The sequence below is a fragment of the Kryptolebias marmoratus genome, linkage group LG9 (assembly GCF_001649575.2).
Source record: "Kryptolebias marmoratus isolate JLee-2015 linkage group LG9, ASM164957v2, whole genome shotgun sequence".
NCBI lineage: Eukaryota > Metazoa > Chordata > Actinopteri > Cyprinodontiformes > Rivulidae > Kryptolebias > Kryptolebias marmoratus.
In genome coordinates this window covers 21,943,731-21,957,657 of record NC_051438.1, presented here as the reverse complement: position 1 = coordinate 21,957,657, position 13,927 = coordinate 21,943,731, and the positions used below count along the sequence as shown (strand labels likewise).

General features: G+C 40.5%; 4 protein-coding genes and 1 non-coding gene across 5 annotated transcripts; 2 read left to right on the top strand and 3 right to left on the bottom strand.

The window, feature by feature from the left end:
• Nucleotides 1–166: 166 nt before the first annotated feature.
• pttg1 (PTTG1 regulator of sister chromatid separation, securin) lies at nt 167–3,608 on the top strand. The gene is made up of 6 exons (XM_017408359.3): nt 167–327; nt 1,059–1,148; nt 1,244–1,380; nt 1,689–1,770; nt 2,351–2,515; nt 3,450–3,608. The coding sequence occupies exons 2-6, from the start codon at nt 1,064–1,066 to the stop codon at nt 3,533–3,535; spliced, it is 555 nt and encodes a 184-aa protein (XP_017263848.1). The 5' UTR covers nt 167–327; nt 1,059–1,063; the 3' UTR covers nt 3,536–3,608.
• Nucleotides 3,609–3,719: 111 nt separating this feature from the next.
• On the top strand, nt 3,720–5,581 carry sowahd (sosondowah ankyrin repeat domain family d). Its single transcript, XM_017408162.3, has 2 exons — nt 3,720–3,898; nt 4,037–5,581. Exon 2 carries the CDS (start codon nt 4,075–4,077, stop codon nt 5,044–5,046), a length of 972 nt encoding a protein of 323 aa, XP_017263651.2. The 5' UTR covers nt 3,720–3,898; nt 4,037–4,074; the 3' UTR covers nt 5,047–5,581.
• On the bottom strand, nt 5,395–8,914 carry rpl39 (ribosomal protein L39). The gene is made up of 3 exons (XM_017408466.3): nt 8,782–8,914; nt 8,425–8,528; nt 5,395–5,612 (listed from the first exon to the last, which is right to left on the bottom strand). Exons 1-3 carry the CDS (start codon nt 8,854–8,856, stop codon nt 5,564–5,566), a joined length of 228 nt encoding a protein of 75 aa, XP_017263955.2. The 5' UTR covers nt 8,857–8,914; the 3' UTR covers nt 5,395–5,563.
• LOC112450279 lies at nt 6,189–6,321 on the bottom strand. Its single transcript, XR_003038835.1, has one exon. It is a non-coding gene; the product is annotated as a small nucleolar RNA SNORA69 (small nucleolar RNA).
• Nucleotides 8,915–9,279: 365 nt separating the features above from the next.
• Nucleotides 9,280–13,601, bottom strand: upf3b (UPF3B regulator of nonsense mediated mRNA decay). The gene is made up of 10 exons (XM_017408465.3): nt 13,355–13,601; nt 12,979–13,085; nt 12,736–12,842; nt 12,546–12,644; nt 12,214–12,324; nt 11,259–11,302; nt 10,996–11,184; nt 10,757–10,914; nt 10,367–10,673; nt 9,280–10,281 (listed from the first exon to the last, which is right to left on the bottom strand). The coding sequence occupies exons 1-10, from the start codon at nt 13,463–13,465 to the stop codon at nt 10,144–10,146; spliced, it is 1,371 nt and encodes a 456-aa protein (XP_017263954.1). The 5' UTR covers nt 13,466–13,601; the 3' UTR covers nt 9,280–10,143.
• Nucleotides 13,602–13,927: the final 326 nt, after the last annotated feature.

Sequence of the window (13,927 nt, the reverse complement as noted above, 5' to 3'; positions counted from 1 at the left end):
AAACACATTTTATGGGTCTTGAGTTAATAACTGACAGCTTCTTAAAGAGAGTGCAACTATAAGCGTTAATAAACAAGATGCTACGTTGCACAGGGTGAATCATTTCCACCTGTCTTCTTTAACAAGTTAGAGCCAAGATGATTTGGGAAACGCCCATTTGGGTCACGTGTGGTTTACTGAACAATAGGAAGAAAGCAGCGGATTCAAGTTGAGCCGCGGTAGTTGCTACCTGCTAGCAAAACGAATTCACATCATAACAACCAGAAGGAAAGGAAAGGAAAGGAAAGAGTCTAAGGAGTTGTACTGAGTTTCACACGCCTGATAGAGGTAAGATGGTTAAGGGGAAACAGTTCGTCTAAGTTAGCATTGTCTTTCTCAAGAATTTTAAAGCTAACAGCTTTTTACTTACAGACTGCCTAAGACTTTACATGACTGAGCTAGCAAAAAAAGCTAACCTTTAAGACTACAGTTGTTTTAACCTGATTAGCAGTTAATTCAACGGTTGGCAAGGTAGTTAATGATTTTAAATATAGTTAAAATATTATTTATATTTAACCCTGAGGTATTTCAAAAAGAACTAAGCCAACATTAACACTGGCATTTTTGTTTTTAATATAACATAATGAGTTACGAGAGCGTCTTGTTAACGCTAATTAATTATTTTAAGCAGTCTAATGGGTACTAGAAATGTACTGTTACTTGCTAAGTTGAAGCACTACTCAGAAGTCTTTTGCTTTAATTATCACAGACTTCTAAACTTTTTCTATACTATATAGATTAGTGAGCCTGTTTTCTTTTCACATGATGACTCAATACAATAGGTTAGATAATAAGAAAAGTATATTCTTGTAGATTAAGAATAAAGATGTATGTCTAATGTAATTGTCAATTTAAAATGTTAAAAATAAGCTTGTACACACCTGAAGACTAAGGCCAATTAGTTATATTTACTTATCCTTTGTTTAGTAAAGGGAACTCCTTTGTCAAAAAGTTATTGTTCACCTCTTCTGCTCTAAAAACAGGTCAGTGCAGTAGTTAATATCAGCTTGATTTTTCAGATACAATGGCAAACATAATCTTTGCAGAGCAAGAAAATGCTCTCCACGCACCAACGCTGAAGATGCGACAGCGACTTCAATCTGCTCCAGGTGTGAAACTACAAACTTGATGCTCAGTTATTTGTGTTTTTCTTCTGTTGTATTTGTGTGGTGTACAATAATCTTTAATTTATTTTTTCCACCAGAGAAACTCCTGAAATATGAGACTGCTAAAACCATTAGAACCCCTCTGCCATTGGGTCGCAAAGCTTTCGGGGTGGTGAACAAAACTATTTCAACCCCGGCTGTCGGTGCACAGGAGAAGAAACTTTTAAAGCCACAGGTTGAGCTCACAAACACAACAATCACAGTATAAGGTCTAATCCACAAATTAGGCAAATTTGCTGTGCTAGCTATCTATGTCACAAATTAGCCATAATATTATTTTTATTATCATGTTTTGGCAAAAGAATACTATAATGAAAGTGTTCATTTAACACTCAAAAAGAGTGGACATGCTCACAAATCGTGTTAATTTAAAACTAACAGTTTGATGTCTGTTTGATGTGGATCCCTGCAGACAAAAAGAGTTCAGTGTTTGTTTCTCTTGATCTCAAACAGTACAAACTAAAATAATATGTTTCTCAACAGGAAACCAAAGCCAAACCTGTTCCTCAGACCAAAACAGAGGAATATCCAGAAATTGAGCAGTTTATCCCATATGACCCATTAGGTAATTAATTGTTTGTGTTGCGACAGTTTGACTTTTCTCTAAATACTCAAAGTAATATTTTAAAACTACAATTTATTGTAAGACGGTTTTTAATAGGCATGTTCGCAATATTCATCATTTAGTTTTTTTTAGCTGCCTATTGTTATATATAAAATATGGTTGAGTTGGAAATTAAAATGTGGAAGAAAATAAATAAAAATTCTTCCCCATTCTTTGCATTGCAGTCTCTTCTGAGAGGGGAAAAAAAAAAACTTCTGCTTAACATGAATTGTTGTTTAGCTGCATAATGTTAAAGTACAGCAGAGTTTTCGTAGTGCAGAGTATATAACATCAGAGTATACAAGTATAAATGTCAGGTTTTGTTTTTTGATTAAAGCATAAACAAGCTTTTAGATAATTTGAAATTTACTTTTTCAAGCACATTGAGTTTATGATTTTCTTTACCCGCTTCTTTATTCTGGGTCACAGGAAGCTGGAAATGCACCGTGCCAGAAAACTTGACTTCAAATAAGTGACGCCTGATCTGATCACAGAGGGACTGTTTTTATTTATGCATTTTAAAATCGTTTTAATCTTTCAGAGTTTGAGAGGTACAGCATTCCCGAGGACCTGATTCCTCTCGGTGGCCTGGCTCTTTCCGGATTGACCCGTTTTCCACAAACCTGTTCTGATCTTCATGAGGACGACTTGGAGGAAATCTCTCCATTCCCAAACTGTTCACCAATAAAGATGCCAGAGTGTTCAGGTATAAAGATCTTATCAGGGCTGCATGAAAATGTACTCCAGACTGTCTATGAAATGGGGGGGGGTGACCAACAAGTAAGTCTCTTTCCAACACATTATTCTCTATAAACTAAAATGGGTAAAGCAGATAACATCTAAAATGTATTGTAATCAAATAAAATGACTTTCTTCAAACTACAGATTGTTAAATTTCATAAAACATAAAGAAGACTTAACATTTGGCTGACACATTTTAAACTTTAAATGTCTGGATTGACTAGCCTCATTTTATTTTATTAAATTATACACCTTCAATCTCTTATTGCTGCTTTATGCCTTTTACCAGAACCAACAGACCATCTGGCAGCTCTTTGGAACAGTTCCTCTGTTGTCAGATAAGCATTAAGTGTTTATGACAACATTTACAGTTTGTGCTTAATAATTTAATGCTGTTTAAACATTATGGACAATAAAGAGGTATACTCAAAGCTGCACCAAGAGGAGACCTGAGACTGTACATTTATCCATATTCCCAGTCCATTATGAAGCAACTTTGATATTTAATTCACATGCATTACAGTACAGAGGGAGGCTTTCTTTTTCTTTTGTACATCATAAAAGCTTAAATAAAAGGAAAGTCGTGGTTGCTTTAAAAAGGAGCGCATTTGCAGCAGTTCTCAACACCTACAATTCAGTGAGTTCTGCTCAGAATCCGTCTGATTAGACGGATCCTCTCCCAACAGAAGGAACGAACACACCCATCACATATTGGTGTTCTTGGAAAGTAAACTTGTAGGCTTGGATATATGATTTAAGACTTGTTTAAAAACCAGTTTGAAGCCCTTTTGTAATGAAACACTTGTGCAGCAGCGACACAAAGCCTTTGAGTCTATAGTACAACTTGAAACCTGTACCGTCTTTGAAGATAACCATTTTATCTTCACTGACTTTTTCAGATAACCGCTTGGAGTTGGAGGCTTTCCTTCAAACACTCGATGAGCTGACTATTGAGCTTCCTCCAGAGTCTCCTGCTGACTTCTAATGCATTTTATTGTTCTTGTTATACTGTTGTTGTTGTTTTTGACTGAAATAAAGTTGTTTTCTACTGTTCTCAATCTGCCTTACGCTATATACTTGATAGGCTGGGAGTATCAAGGGAGTAAACTATCACTTCCTGCTTTTAAAGTCCATCAGTGGTCACATGTGAGAGATTTTCGCCACTGGGTTCTGTCTGAGATCAGAATGAACTTTGTCTCAGTTCCTCTTACAAAGGAAAGCATAATCTCTTTGTTTCAGAAACTGAAATAGACTAAAATACCTGAAGTTTAACGAGCGCTTGGCATGGATTAAGACAGCTGGAGGGTGGGTTTTTATCCCGAGTCCACCTGGGTTTCGGACACGGCAGGTGAGTTCACCTTGGTGGTAAAGTTGGGGAAAATGTGTTTTAAGCTCTGAGGAGAACCACTCAAATATGCTTTAAAGGGATGATCGGTTTAAAAAGTGCAGGATCGTCTAAAAGAAAACAACTTTTCTTTAAACACAGGAAATGAGCAGTCAAACAGACGGAGTTCATTCAAGTGTATGAACGGAGACCTCCTCGGGGTGTTGTCTAAACAGAAAGGAAGTTGCCTTTTGACTCCGCAGAGCAGCATGAAGAAGAGCGGCTCGGACTGCTCTGGATCGGAACCAGCCGTGGAGCGGCTGTCCAGATGCGGTCCGCCCGGAGCCGCGCAGCGCAGGTCGCGGCTGCTGCGGCAGCAGGAGGTCGGTGACGGCGCCGCTCCGGAGAGGGCATCGCTCACCACCGCCACGCGTAAAAAGTACCTGAAGGAGCTGCTGCTGAGTCAGTCTTCTGGCAGCGGGTTCAGCTTTTACTCCTCCTCCTCGCCACACACCCCGAGCTCGTCCTCCGACACGCAGCAGGAGGACGCGGAGTGGGCTCTGGACCCCATGGAGCACGCCTGGATGCTGTCGGCCGTGGAAGGGAACTACGAAACCCTCCTGGAGTTCATCTCGGACGAGCCGTACCTGCTGACCAGGCGCGACTTCATCAGCGGCTACTCGGTCCTGCACTGGCTGTCCAAGAGAGGACAGGACGAGACTCTGCTGAAGCTCCTGCGGCACGCGGAGGGCGCGGGTCTGCCCGTGAACGTGAACCTGCGGGGCAGCGGGGGGCTCACGCCGCTGCACGTCGCCAGCATGCACGGCCAGTTCGCGGTGGTCAAGCTGCTGGTCGGAGCCTTCAGCGCCGACGTGGACGCCATGGACTACAGCGGCAGGAGAGCCTGGCAGTACCTGAAGGAGGACGCGCCGCCGGAGATGAAGGAGCTGCTGGGGACGTGGGACGACGAGCACAGCTGCGGGTGCGCGCAAAGCCTCAACAGGAACTGCAACAACAACTGCGCTGGCGCAACGAACCCGACCGCAGCCGAGCTGGACCCCGGAGAGCCCGAAGAACCGGACCACTTGGACCAAACCAGGAGGGGCAGCTGGAGATTCGACTCCTTCAGAAAGTTTCTGACCTCTTTCTCATTTCGTGGATACAAAACCTGAGTCTTTGTCTCAGCATGCAGGACACAAACATATGTACTAATCTTAACAACATGTCACTTCTTTTGTGAGAAACTACTGAAATACAAAACTCTGTTTTTCTAATGTTCAATGTTTCTGCATATCTCAACATGTCTTCAGTCCAAGTGCTAACATTTTAGTTTTTTTGCTGCTAAATTAAGAGTACTGAACTGTGTGGTCCCTACAATCAGGTCTAACACTGAAATAAAGGCAAATCTGTTTTTATTTAAAAACACCCTTTTTAATCAGTGTCTTCTTCCTGCCATAAGTTCATATGTTGGTTTTGCAAAGTGATGAGCTGGAGAGAAAAAGACACGCTTCTGCGTCTGCTTTTCAAGTTTGATCACTGATCTTTTATTGTCAAACGTGAGCCAGAGTAACTGTACAAAACGACTGCTGCTCCAGATGACCCGGATCCCTCCCTGTGGTCAGGCCCAGCAGCTGGAGGTCCTGACAGATGTTGGGATGGAGGAATTCTGGGATCCAAAGACCATCGTGTTTACAGGCCGAGCTTGGTCCTCCTCCAGTGTCTCCTCTTGGAGTTGTACCTGTAAGCAAACGCAAAGAAGAAACATTTGAACAGAAGAAAAATAAAACTAATGGGACAAGAGGAAACCAGTACAAGACAATGTTCCTCACCAGTGAAAAGAATTCTTTTATTTAGTAGAAACCAAGTAAAGCAGATGGCAGTAGAAACATACTCAGCATAATTTAGCTCAATTAACGGATCAGATTTTCTGACAAGATACCAGTTTAACCATGAGGTAATATTGAAAAAATGCTCAATTTGTGAAAACTAGCAGACTGAATTGGCTAAACAAGCTATAGATTGAAGCAACTATACCAGAAGTTAACTTTTCCATTTTTATATTACTGCCAAACACATTTAATATCACTCTGAAACATGAACTCAGACAGTAAGGGTAGCTTCAAGAGTTTAGTTACAAATATACAAATTCTGTCTGTGCTGCACCAACTCGTATCAATCATGATCATGTATTACAGCATATCTGACATTTTAAATCTGTGATGTAAATACTCCATCACTTTAACACTAAACCACTGAAACAATCACTACACCAGTCCCAGTAATCACCCGAGCAGGCAAACGATCGATTAAACAGAGGTGTTCAGCTGCAGAGCTTCCTGATCCCCAGCACAGCGAGGAGGAGGAGCAGCTCTTCAGCAGACGTGCTCTCAGCAGGGTTAATGACAGCACTCCACTGATATGGAGCGCTGCAATTGCAGACCTGCTTTACATGATGTGGAATTCCTGCATTAGTCAGCAAGGCATCTCGAAACAGCTCAAGCCATAAAACCACTGAAACAAACACATAACTCTTTAAAAAAAAATAATAAAGCGGACATTAAAATTTAATTACTGAGATTATACAAAGCATTTTAGTCACTTTTGTGAGCTTCGGACATAAACTTAGGAGTCAGTTTAAAGGATACTGCATTACAAAAAAATGCACGCGCTCAAAAATACCAACCTTTTAGTTAAAGTTGAAAAGTAAAAATTTAGTAAAATGTTTGTCATAGATTTGTATCTGAATTATTGAAAGAAAAAAAAAATACAGATACTTTAAAATTAGTGTCCAAAATACAGCAAAATTTTTTAAATTACTCAAGTGTGTGGTAAATTTCCTGATTTGTAAAACAACAGGAACATCATTCTGGGAACAATAATTTGAACTGCTATATAAATAAATACAATCTGACCACACAGAACTGAAAACCCCCCTATGAACGACCAAGAGCAAACCCAGATGTTTTTAACCACGAGGATTACGCACAGACCCGTAAGATTTCTCCCGTTCACACAGTGGTGTTTAAACACAGTTAACCAAAAATGATACAAACCAGCTGTGTGCATCAGCAAGGTTTCAGTCTGTCTGAAAAAGCTTTACCCTAAACCTCCTTGACCCTTAGAGCACCATAAGGTCATTCAAACTTTCCTCCACCATCACGGTTTTTGTGGTGGGGCTGGCAGAGCGTCGGGACTTTCTTTGCAAACTTGAAGGTATTAAGTTTTCTACATGTTATGACAACAAGAGGTTTGAGTTCTGTTTCTGTTTGAAAACTAAAGACAGACATTTTAAGCAAAAAATACCATTTAAAATCTAAGATTTAATCAACATGTTTAATGAATATAAGCTTTAAAATTTCTACTCTCTAAGTGGGTCAGGCATGCAGAGAAGAGGGAAAACAGTTCAGAATACGGATGAATGAATCCACAGAAGCTTGCGATTTTGTTTTGGCCTCAAAAAAATCCAATTCCAGGTTTTGCACTGCTGATTAGGGAAGTAAAAGTTTGGTAATAGGTTTTCTCGCAGTTTGCTGAGTGTTAAAAGCAGAGTACTGATAATTTTTGTTCGTAGGGTTAGGGAAAAAAAGAAAAAGAAAATATGAAATATGTATATGTCCATGACATGATCCACTGAAGAGAAGAAAGGAGTGGAGGTGAGCGTCTCACTACTAGCACCCCAAAACTCAAAAGAACACTTTAATATTTTATCAATACTTGCGAAAATTGTGCCAACTTGGTCAGATTTTGGGGGCTTGTTTAGAAAGTATAGTTGCTTCTTTAGACTTACTCCTGTTTGCCAGATCTCTGCCCACTAAACAAAAACACCCAGTTTGTCCAGTTGCAGCACATGTTGTACGATCTGCCCCATTCTGCCTCTTATTATCTAGAACTCATCGCTTACATTGGTTGGATGGGTTAGTCTTCTTGGTCACTGAAGGAATAATATATTGCTACCCACTCCCCCTGTAAACACAGATGGTGCGGCCTAATTCCAGGTTCGATGGCTGAATGAACCAGAGTAGCTAGATCTAAAAAAAGAAATTAACATTGTTCCCTAAAATGACTTTGCATGAAATGCTCCATAAATGAATTGTTTTCTCCATCCTTCATCATGAGGCTGCAGGAGTCGTGGTCTCAGTGATATCTGGGGACACTGATCGTGGATGAGTGTGCTGTAAACATCCACCAGCATTGAAATTTCTGACTATGATAAACAATACATGAAGTGGTTTGAAAAAGAAAAACTAAAGTTAGAGGCTAGTGACAATCTCTGAAGGCTGCCTTAAACCACACAGGGATGTGTAACAACATGTTAACAGGGATCTACCTGCAAGTGAGCATGCAACATGTGATGAGAACAAATATTTGATGTCCACAACAAAATATGACACCAAAAACAACATGTATTGACAATTTTTGAGTTATCATCTGACATGAAAGGCATCAAAATAACACGTCTGAAACCTTAATTTGAGGCTGTGCGTGAATAAAATCATTAGGCTTTACAGGAAGAAGAAACAAACGACCAGGAACATCAGCAGGAAACCGACCTGATCTTATTACCGGTCTTCATTCTGATCCACTGAGGAATCGGCCGGTTCTGCTTCTGCTTCTTGGCGAGAAAGCGCTTGATCCTGAAGGTTTTGTGGGACGACTGAAAACACAAGGAGCCCAGTCAACAAAATGTTCCTGTCTTCAACTGTGTACACTTTTAATCTACGAAGGCAGCTAGCTATCAGCTAACATGGTTAGCATCACATCCGAGTGTGTTTAATAACTTTTAACTTCAACATTTCGTACAACATACAGATATTTTGAGCACCAACATGTATATCTTTAACCATTTAGCGTTTCACGAGTGGTTTACAGGCCCTGCTGGAGTGGATGTTAAAGGATTTCACATTTACCATTTTCTCCACAGTGCTTTCCCCACTATGGCGACTGTCGAAGAGAAAGAAGGAAGTGACGTCAAGCGACGACATCAATAAGCGTCTCTGGAGCAGCAACACTAAGCGGTCAGCGGGCGCATCGCGCAGAGGTTACACAGCGAAAATCTTTTTCAGATTTCTGAAGGAAAATATGTATATTTCCTGAAATTATAGCCATATTTTAAAGAATTAGTTTATATTAGAGAAGTAGGTGCTTACAGAACAAGAAAGGCAAGTTATGGCTTGCTGATGTGTCTGTAAATGCCAATTACTTTAGTGATGAAAACCCAACCTATACACTTTAAACTAAATTTAACTGGTTTATTTTACAGACCATTAATCATAAACAACTAATGTCAGCATATTACATACATAACACAAAATAAGTCGCTTGTTCAATATGTAGCAGTTTATCTAACAGTTAATGCACCAATCTGTCAATTTTCAGTAAAAATCATAAACAAATGCAGCTTTGGATCATATTTTAAAATGGCAGCGCCATCTTTTATTAGGGCATTTTTTATTCAACTTATCACAATTTAAGATACAAAGCTAAAGAGTAAAAAAAGAGATGTAATCTTTACGAAATACCTTTTATTTCCATCAAAACTGGTGTCTATTTGTTAGTATCAGCAGTAATACATTTCCATGCCGTGTTCATTTCAGATAGTTTAAGGTGAGTTAGAAAAAGGGGAAAGGCCACATGTTGATCACTCCCGTTATTTAACTTCCGTGTTTACATGCAAGAATAGATGTCACGTGGCAGTATAGTCAGAAATGGCTATTTCTCCTTTAATCGTTGCATATGAATGAGCATATCACAGACTCCCAGGTGTGAGCAGATTAAATCCGTCGGTGTTTGATACAGATTATGAAACATCTCCTCACTCAGTTTCATGTGTTCATTTGAAAACTGAAAATCTAAATGAAGCAATAATGCTGAAGACAGCGAAGAGCCTGCTAACGTTGACAGAGTGTAATTAGCGAAGTTAACCATTTTTATTTCAGAACTGCAGACTTTCTTGCAGATACGTTCCCATCATTCCTACATCACTGAAGTAAGGTCACTTTGAGATTTAATGGTCCTCAAAAACTTTGGCTTCATCTAATGTGCCCTCCAACCTCTGCTTGCTACCTCTCCTAAAACAAAAATAAAACTAAAGAGGGTCACATTCAGGCACTAAGAAGCTGAACTATCCTAGCTCGACCCCTGAGGCTGGGCGAGCCGTGTGCAGCCGTTTCATCAGCCACTCGTGTGGCTGTGAGGCACCACAGTGTTGCTCCGGACCTCACAGGCCTGCCCTCCCAGTCAAACTTAAAATGCCAAAAGTAGAAATCTGCTCAATCCTCTCCCTTTTCAGACACTTTCTTGTTCTCAGTATCTGGTTTCCTGTCGGCAGAGTTGGAATCTTCTCCTCCTCCTGCGACACGGTTGCGGCTCCTGGCCCCTGGCTGGTACAGCTGGATGGCAGGTCGGTCCTGATTGAAAGAAACGATTCACTCAGATACTTTCACGCAAGTTTAAGAAAATAACGTGAAGGTCTGCGACTCTTCGAGCACATACCTTATTCCGTAGGCGTTCTCTTTTGCCACTGTCCTCCTTTCTATTCTCTTTGGCAGGTTTCTCCATCTTCTCCGAGTGAGAGGTTGACATGTTTTCGCTCCTCTTCTTCTCCAGGGCTTTTTCTTTTCTAATCTCTTCTTCCCGCTTCCTGGAGGTGTTCTCTCCGTCCTGGTGTTCCCTCCTCCTCCGCCTCTCCTCGTCCTGCCGTCTGATGCGCTCCTTCTCCCTCTGCCGCCGCTCCTTCTCCCTCTCTCTGTCTCGATCGGCGTCCCGCTCCCTGAACTCCTTCCGCACGTTTTCGTCCCACCTTGAGAGCAAATCGCAACGCCTGCTTGATTACTTTGTTCAAAGCGGGAAACAAAAGTGCAGAAAATGACTACAGAAACTGACTTCCTCTCACGGTCCTCTTTGTTTTCAGTGTTCTGTCTCCTTTTATGATCACCGCCTCCTGATGATCTGTCCTCTTTATGCGGCTTTTCTGGTTTCTTGGCCTTCTCTTTGGGCTTTTCAGACTCTGCATCATCAGATCTGTCTGGCTTCTTCAGGAGCTGAAGATTAGGACGAAATATTACTGAGTCAGCGTAAATTAGACCAAGTTTCAAACTGCTTCATTGCACTGCAACACAAACCTTAATTTTTGGTTCCTTCTTCACGTGGTCCTTGTCTTTCTCTGCCGGTTTCTCGAGCCTTTTCATCTTCTCAGCCTCTTTTCGTTTCTTCCTCTCTTCCTCTCTCCACTTGCGGCGCTCTTCGTCGCGCAGACGCTTGCGCTCGAGCTCCCTCCTTCTCCTCTCCTCCTTCTTTTCCTCCCTAATCCTCTGAACATTAGAACAGGAAGTGTAAGATGCAACAAACAGACCGCAAATATTTCACTGCGATTCCGCACGTTTACCTGTTTATTCTTCAGGAAGTCCAGCAGAGGAGTTATCTTCTTAGCTAGAAAGGAAAACAAAACATTCATTTAAAGGCTGAGCTTTTCTTGAAGGGATGCATAAACTTTTAAACTGAGATAGCAACTTCTGTTAGACCTAAACGAAGTTACACTCCATCTCTTTTGCAAGATGTGTGTTGGCACTCAGAGTGTGTGTTGGAAATGAGTCGCAGCTACAAACACACACATTTAGTTCATTATTTGTAAGACTGACTGAGCTTTAGGCATTTCTGTGTTTGCTAACCCTTTTAGCACCATAATAATAGATATATTTATTAAAACGCCTGGTCTTTTTTTGTTTATTTTTGTCAGTAATTGTGTCAAAAAATGCCGTCTGTGTAAATAATTTGCACCCTTTTTCCAGGAGAAGTAGAACTTTTAAAGTCTGTCAAGTATTTACCATTCTTCTGTAATTAAATACCTAAAACTGTGCATTATAAGAAGGAAAGGACAAAAATGGAATTGAATTTTCTTCAGCTTTCTTTTTATAAATTCTTGAAAAGTGCAGATTGAACATTTCTGAGATTGCAAACATCTACATTTCTGGAGCTTTCTGTGTCACCGGTGATCCCTGTGGTTTTAAAAGGGTTAGGGTTGATTAGTTCTGGCTGCCATCTTGATTTGACTTGACTCTGGGTCATGAGTAGCAGATGCATCCAATGTTTATTTTCTGAGAGTTTCCTTAAATCAGTCCACTGGTTCATAAAAAAAAAAAATTTAACCAGGAAAGTCCCACTGAGATCAAGGGAGTCCTGGCCAAGAAGCAGCAAAAGTTCATGAGATCTTTTTTCTAAAAGCTACAGACAATCAAACACAAACGAGTAAAAACATTTTCACCCCTCTCACCTTCCAGCTATAAATTATGCCTCCCTCTGTCTAATTATTACATTCCTACAGTCATGGTTTGTTAACAAACCTTCAAGTTCCTTTGATTTTGCCTCAAGCTCCTCTAACAAGGTCTCAGGTGTGGACGTCAACTTCTCTTCATCTCCGTTGTAATATTCCAGAAACTTCTTATAATCAGGATCTGATAGAAATACAAAGATATATTTTTAAAAAAGACATGAACATGAAAGGTTTCTTCTTTTATTATATGGCTTTTATGTCATTTAGGAAGAACAAATTGACACAAAGATTATTTTCTTTTGATATAATGTAGAAGACAGCAGCAAAAAAAAACTGCAAAACATAAATTTGGACAAGTTTGGAATTAATACTGAACTAGTCTTCAAAGTTGCAAAGGTTTACCTTCGGCAATTGTTCCACATTTTGAGTCCTTCTTCTTGCTTCGTTTCTTGGCTATTTTCTGAAAAGGTGCGAACTCCACGATGGCTGGGTACTCCTGTCCTGTTGAAAGACAACATGGGGACAAAACTGATGTCTTCTGTCCACTCTTAAAACGAGCTTCGCTTTATGGTTGTCTGTTTAACTTCCTTACCTCTGTGGTCTATGAATACATATCCATCGAATCGATCCCTGAAAAGAACTATGTCCTCTTGGTTTCTGAAACTGATGTAAGCCCTTGCGAAGAGGTGGGGGTAAAGGCTGAAAGGACAAGGCATGACATGTAATTTGAACGTGTTTTAGTTGCTTCCCTCCAGGCCCAGGATTGGACACCCCCCATGTTAGAGGAAATGTTGGTGTATTTTCAACAGTGAGGCGGTTTTACAGGTGAACCCACCTGGTGTCGTTTGAGAAAAACTCCAAGTAGTCCACATCTGGAAGAGGCTGCAGCTGCTCCTCCAGCTCCTCTTTTGTCAGACTTGGTGGTAATCGTCTGATCACGATCTAGGACAAGATTAGTGACGGTTTAAAGAACCAAAAAACAACTGGACATCTATTCTGTAGCTCATCCAAAAAGCTTTCTCACATCAACTTTTAAAGTTATTTGTAGTCAGGTGAAAATAAGTTCAGCGTCCGTTTTACTTTATTAAGCAGTTCCAAAGGTGTATAACATTAAAAGTAATAAAACACAACATGGTCAAAAGGATGAAACTTTTACCCATAACTGCCACAGAGGGCTTGTAGCAACATTAGCTCAGCTAGCAGGTTTTTACCTTCGTCAGGGCCTCCTTCTTCTCCTTCGACCGCTCCGTCTTCTCCCCGTCTTCACATTTTATCTCCACTTTTTTCTCTTTCGGGCGAGTGTTTTCTTTGTCTTCCTTCATAGCTGAAAAGCTACAGAGTTCCGCGGTTCTTTCTCATGTCACCGTTAAACTTGTTTACTTTTTTTTTAGCCAGCTAGCAGCTACAGAGCTGACCGCCCCGCTACTTCCGCTGTTAACGGCTGGACCTGCAGTTCGAAGGCACCGTCGCCAGGGGGCGCTCTGGCTTTAACATTAGTTTCTTGTAACGTTGCTTAGCGAGCTATTTTCGTTTGATTTAATTTTATTGTGTGAATGCTTTAAGCATTCACACAATAAAATTAAATCAAACGAAAATAGCTAGCATTCACACCATTGTTTTCCTGTTTTTCTTTATTATCTATTCTTCTTTAACTATTCCGTACGTTTTTCGGCACCTATCTCCTTCCACAATTTTTCAGCTATTTCAACCGTTCATATATCAAAACGTTCAGCTCATTAACGCCATTCCAGCTATGACTTTTGGTATTGGTGCAATTTCGGCTG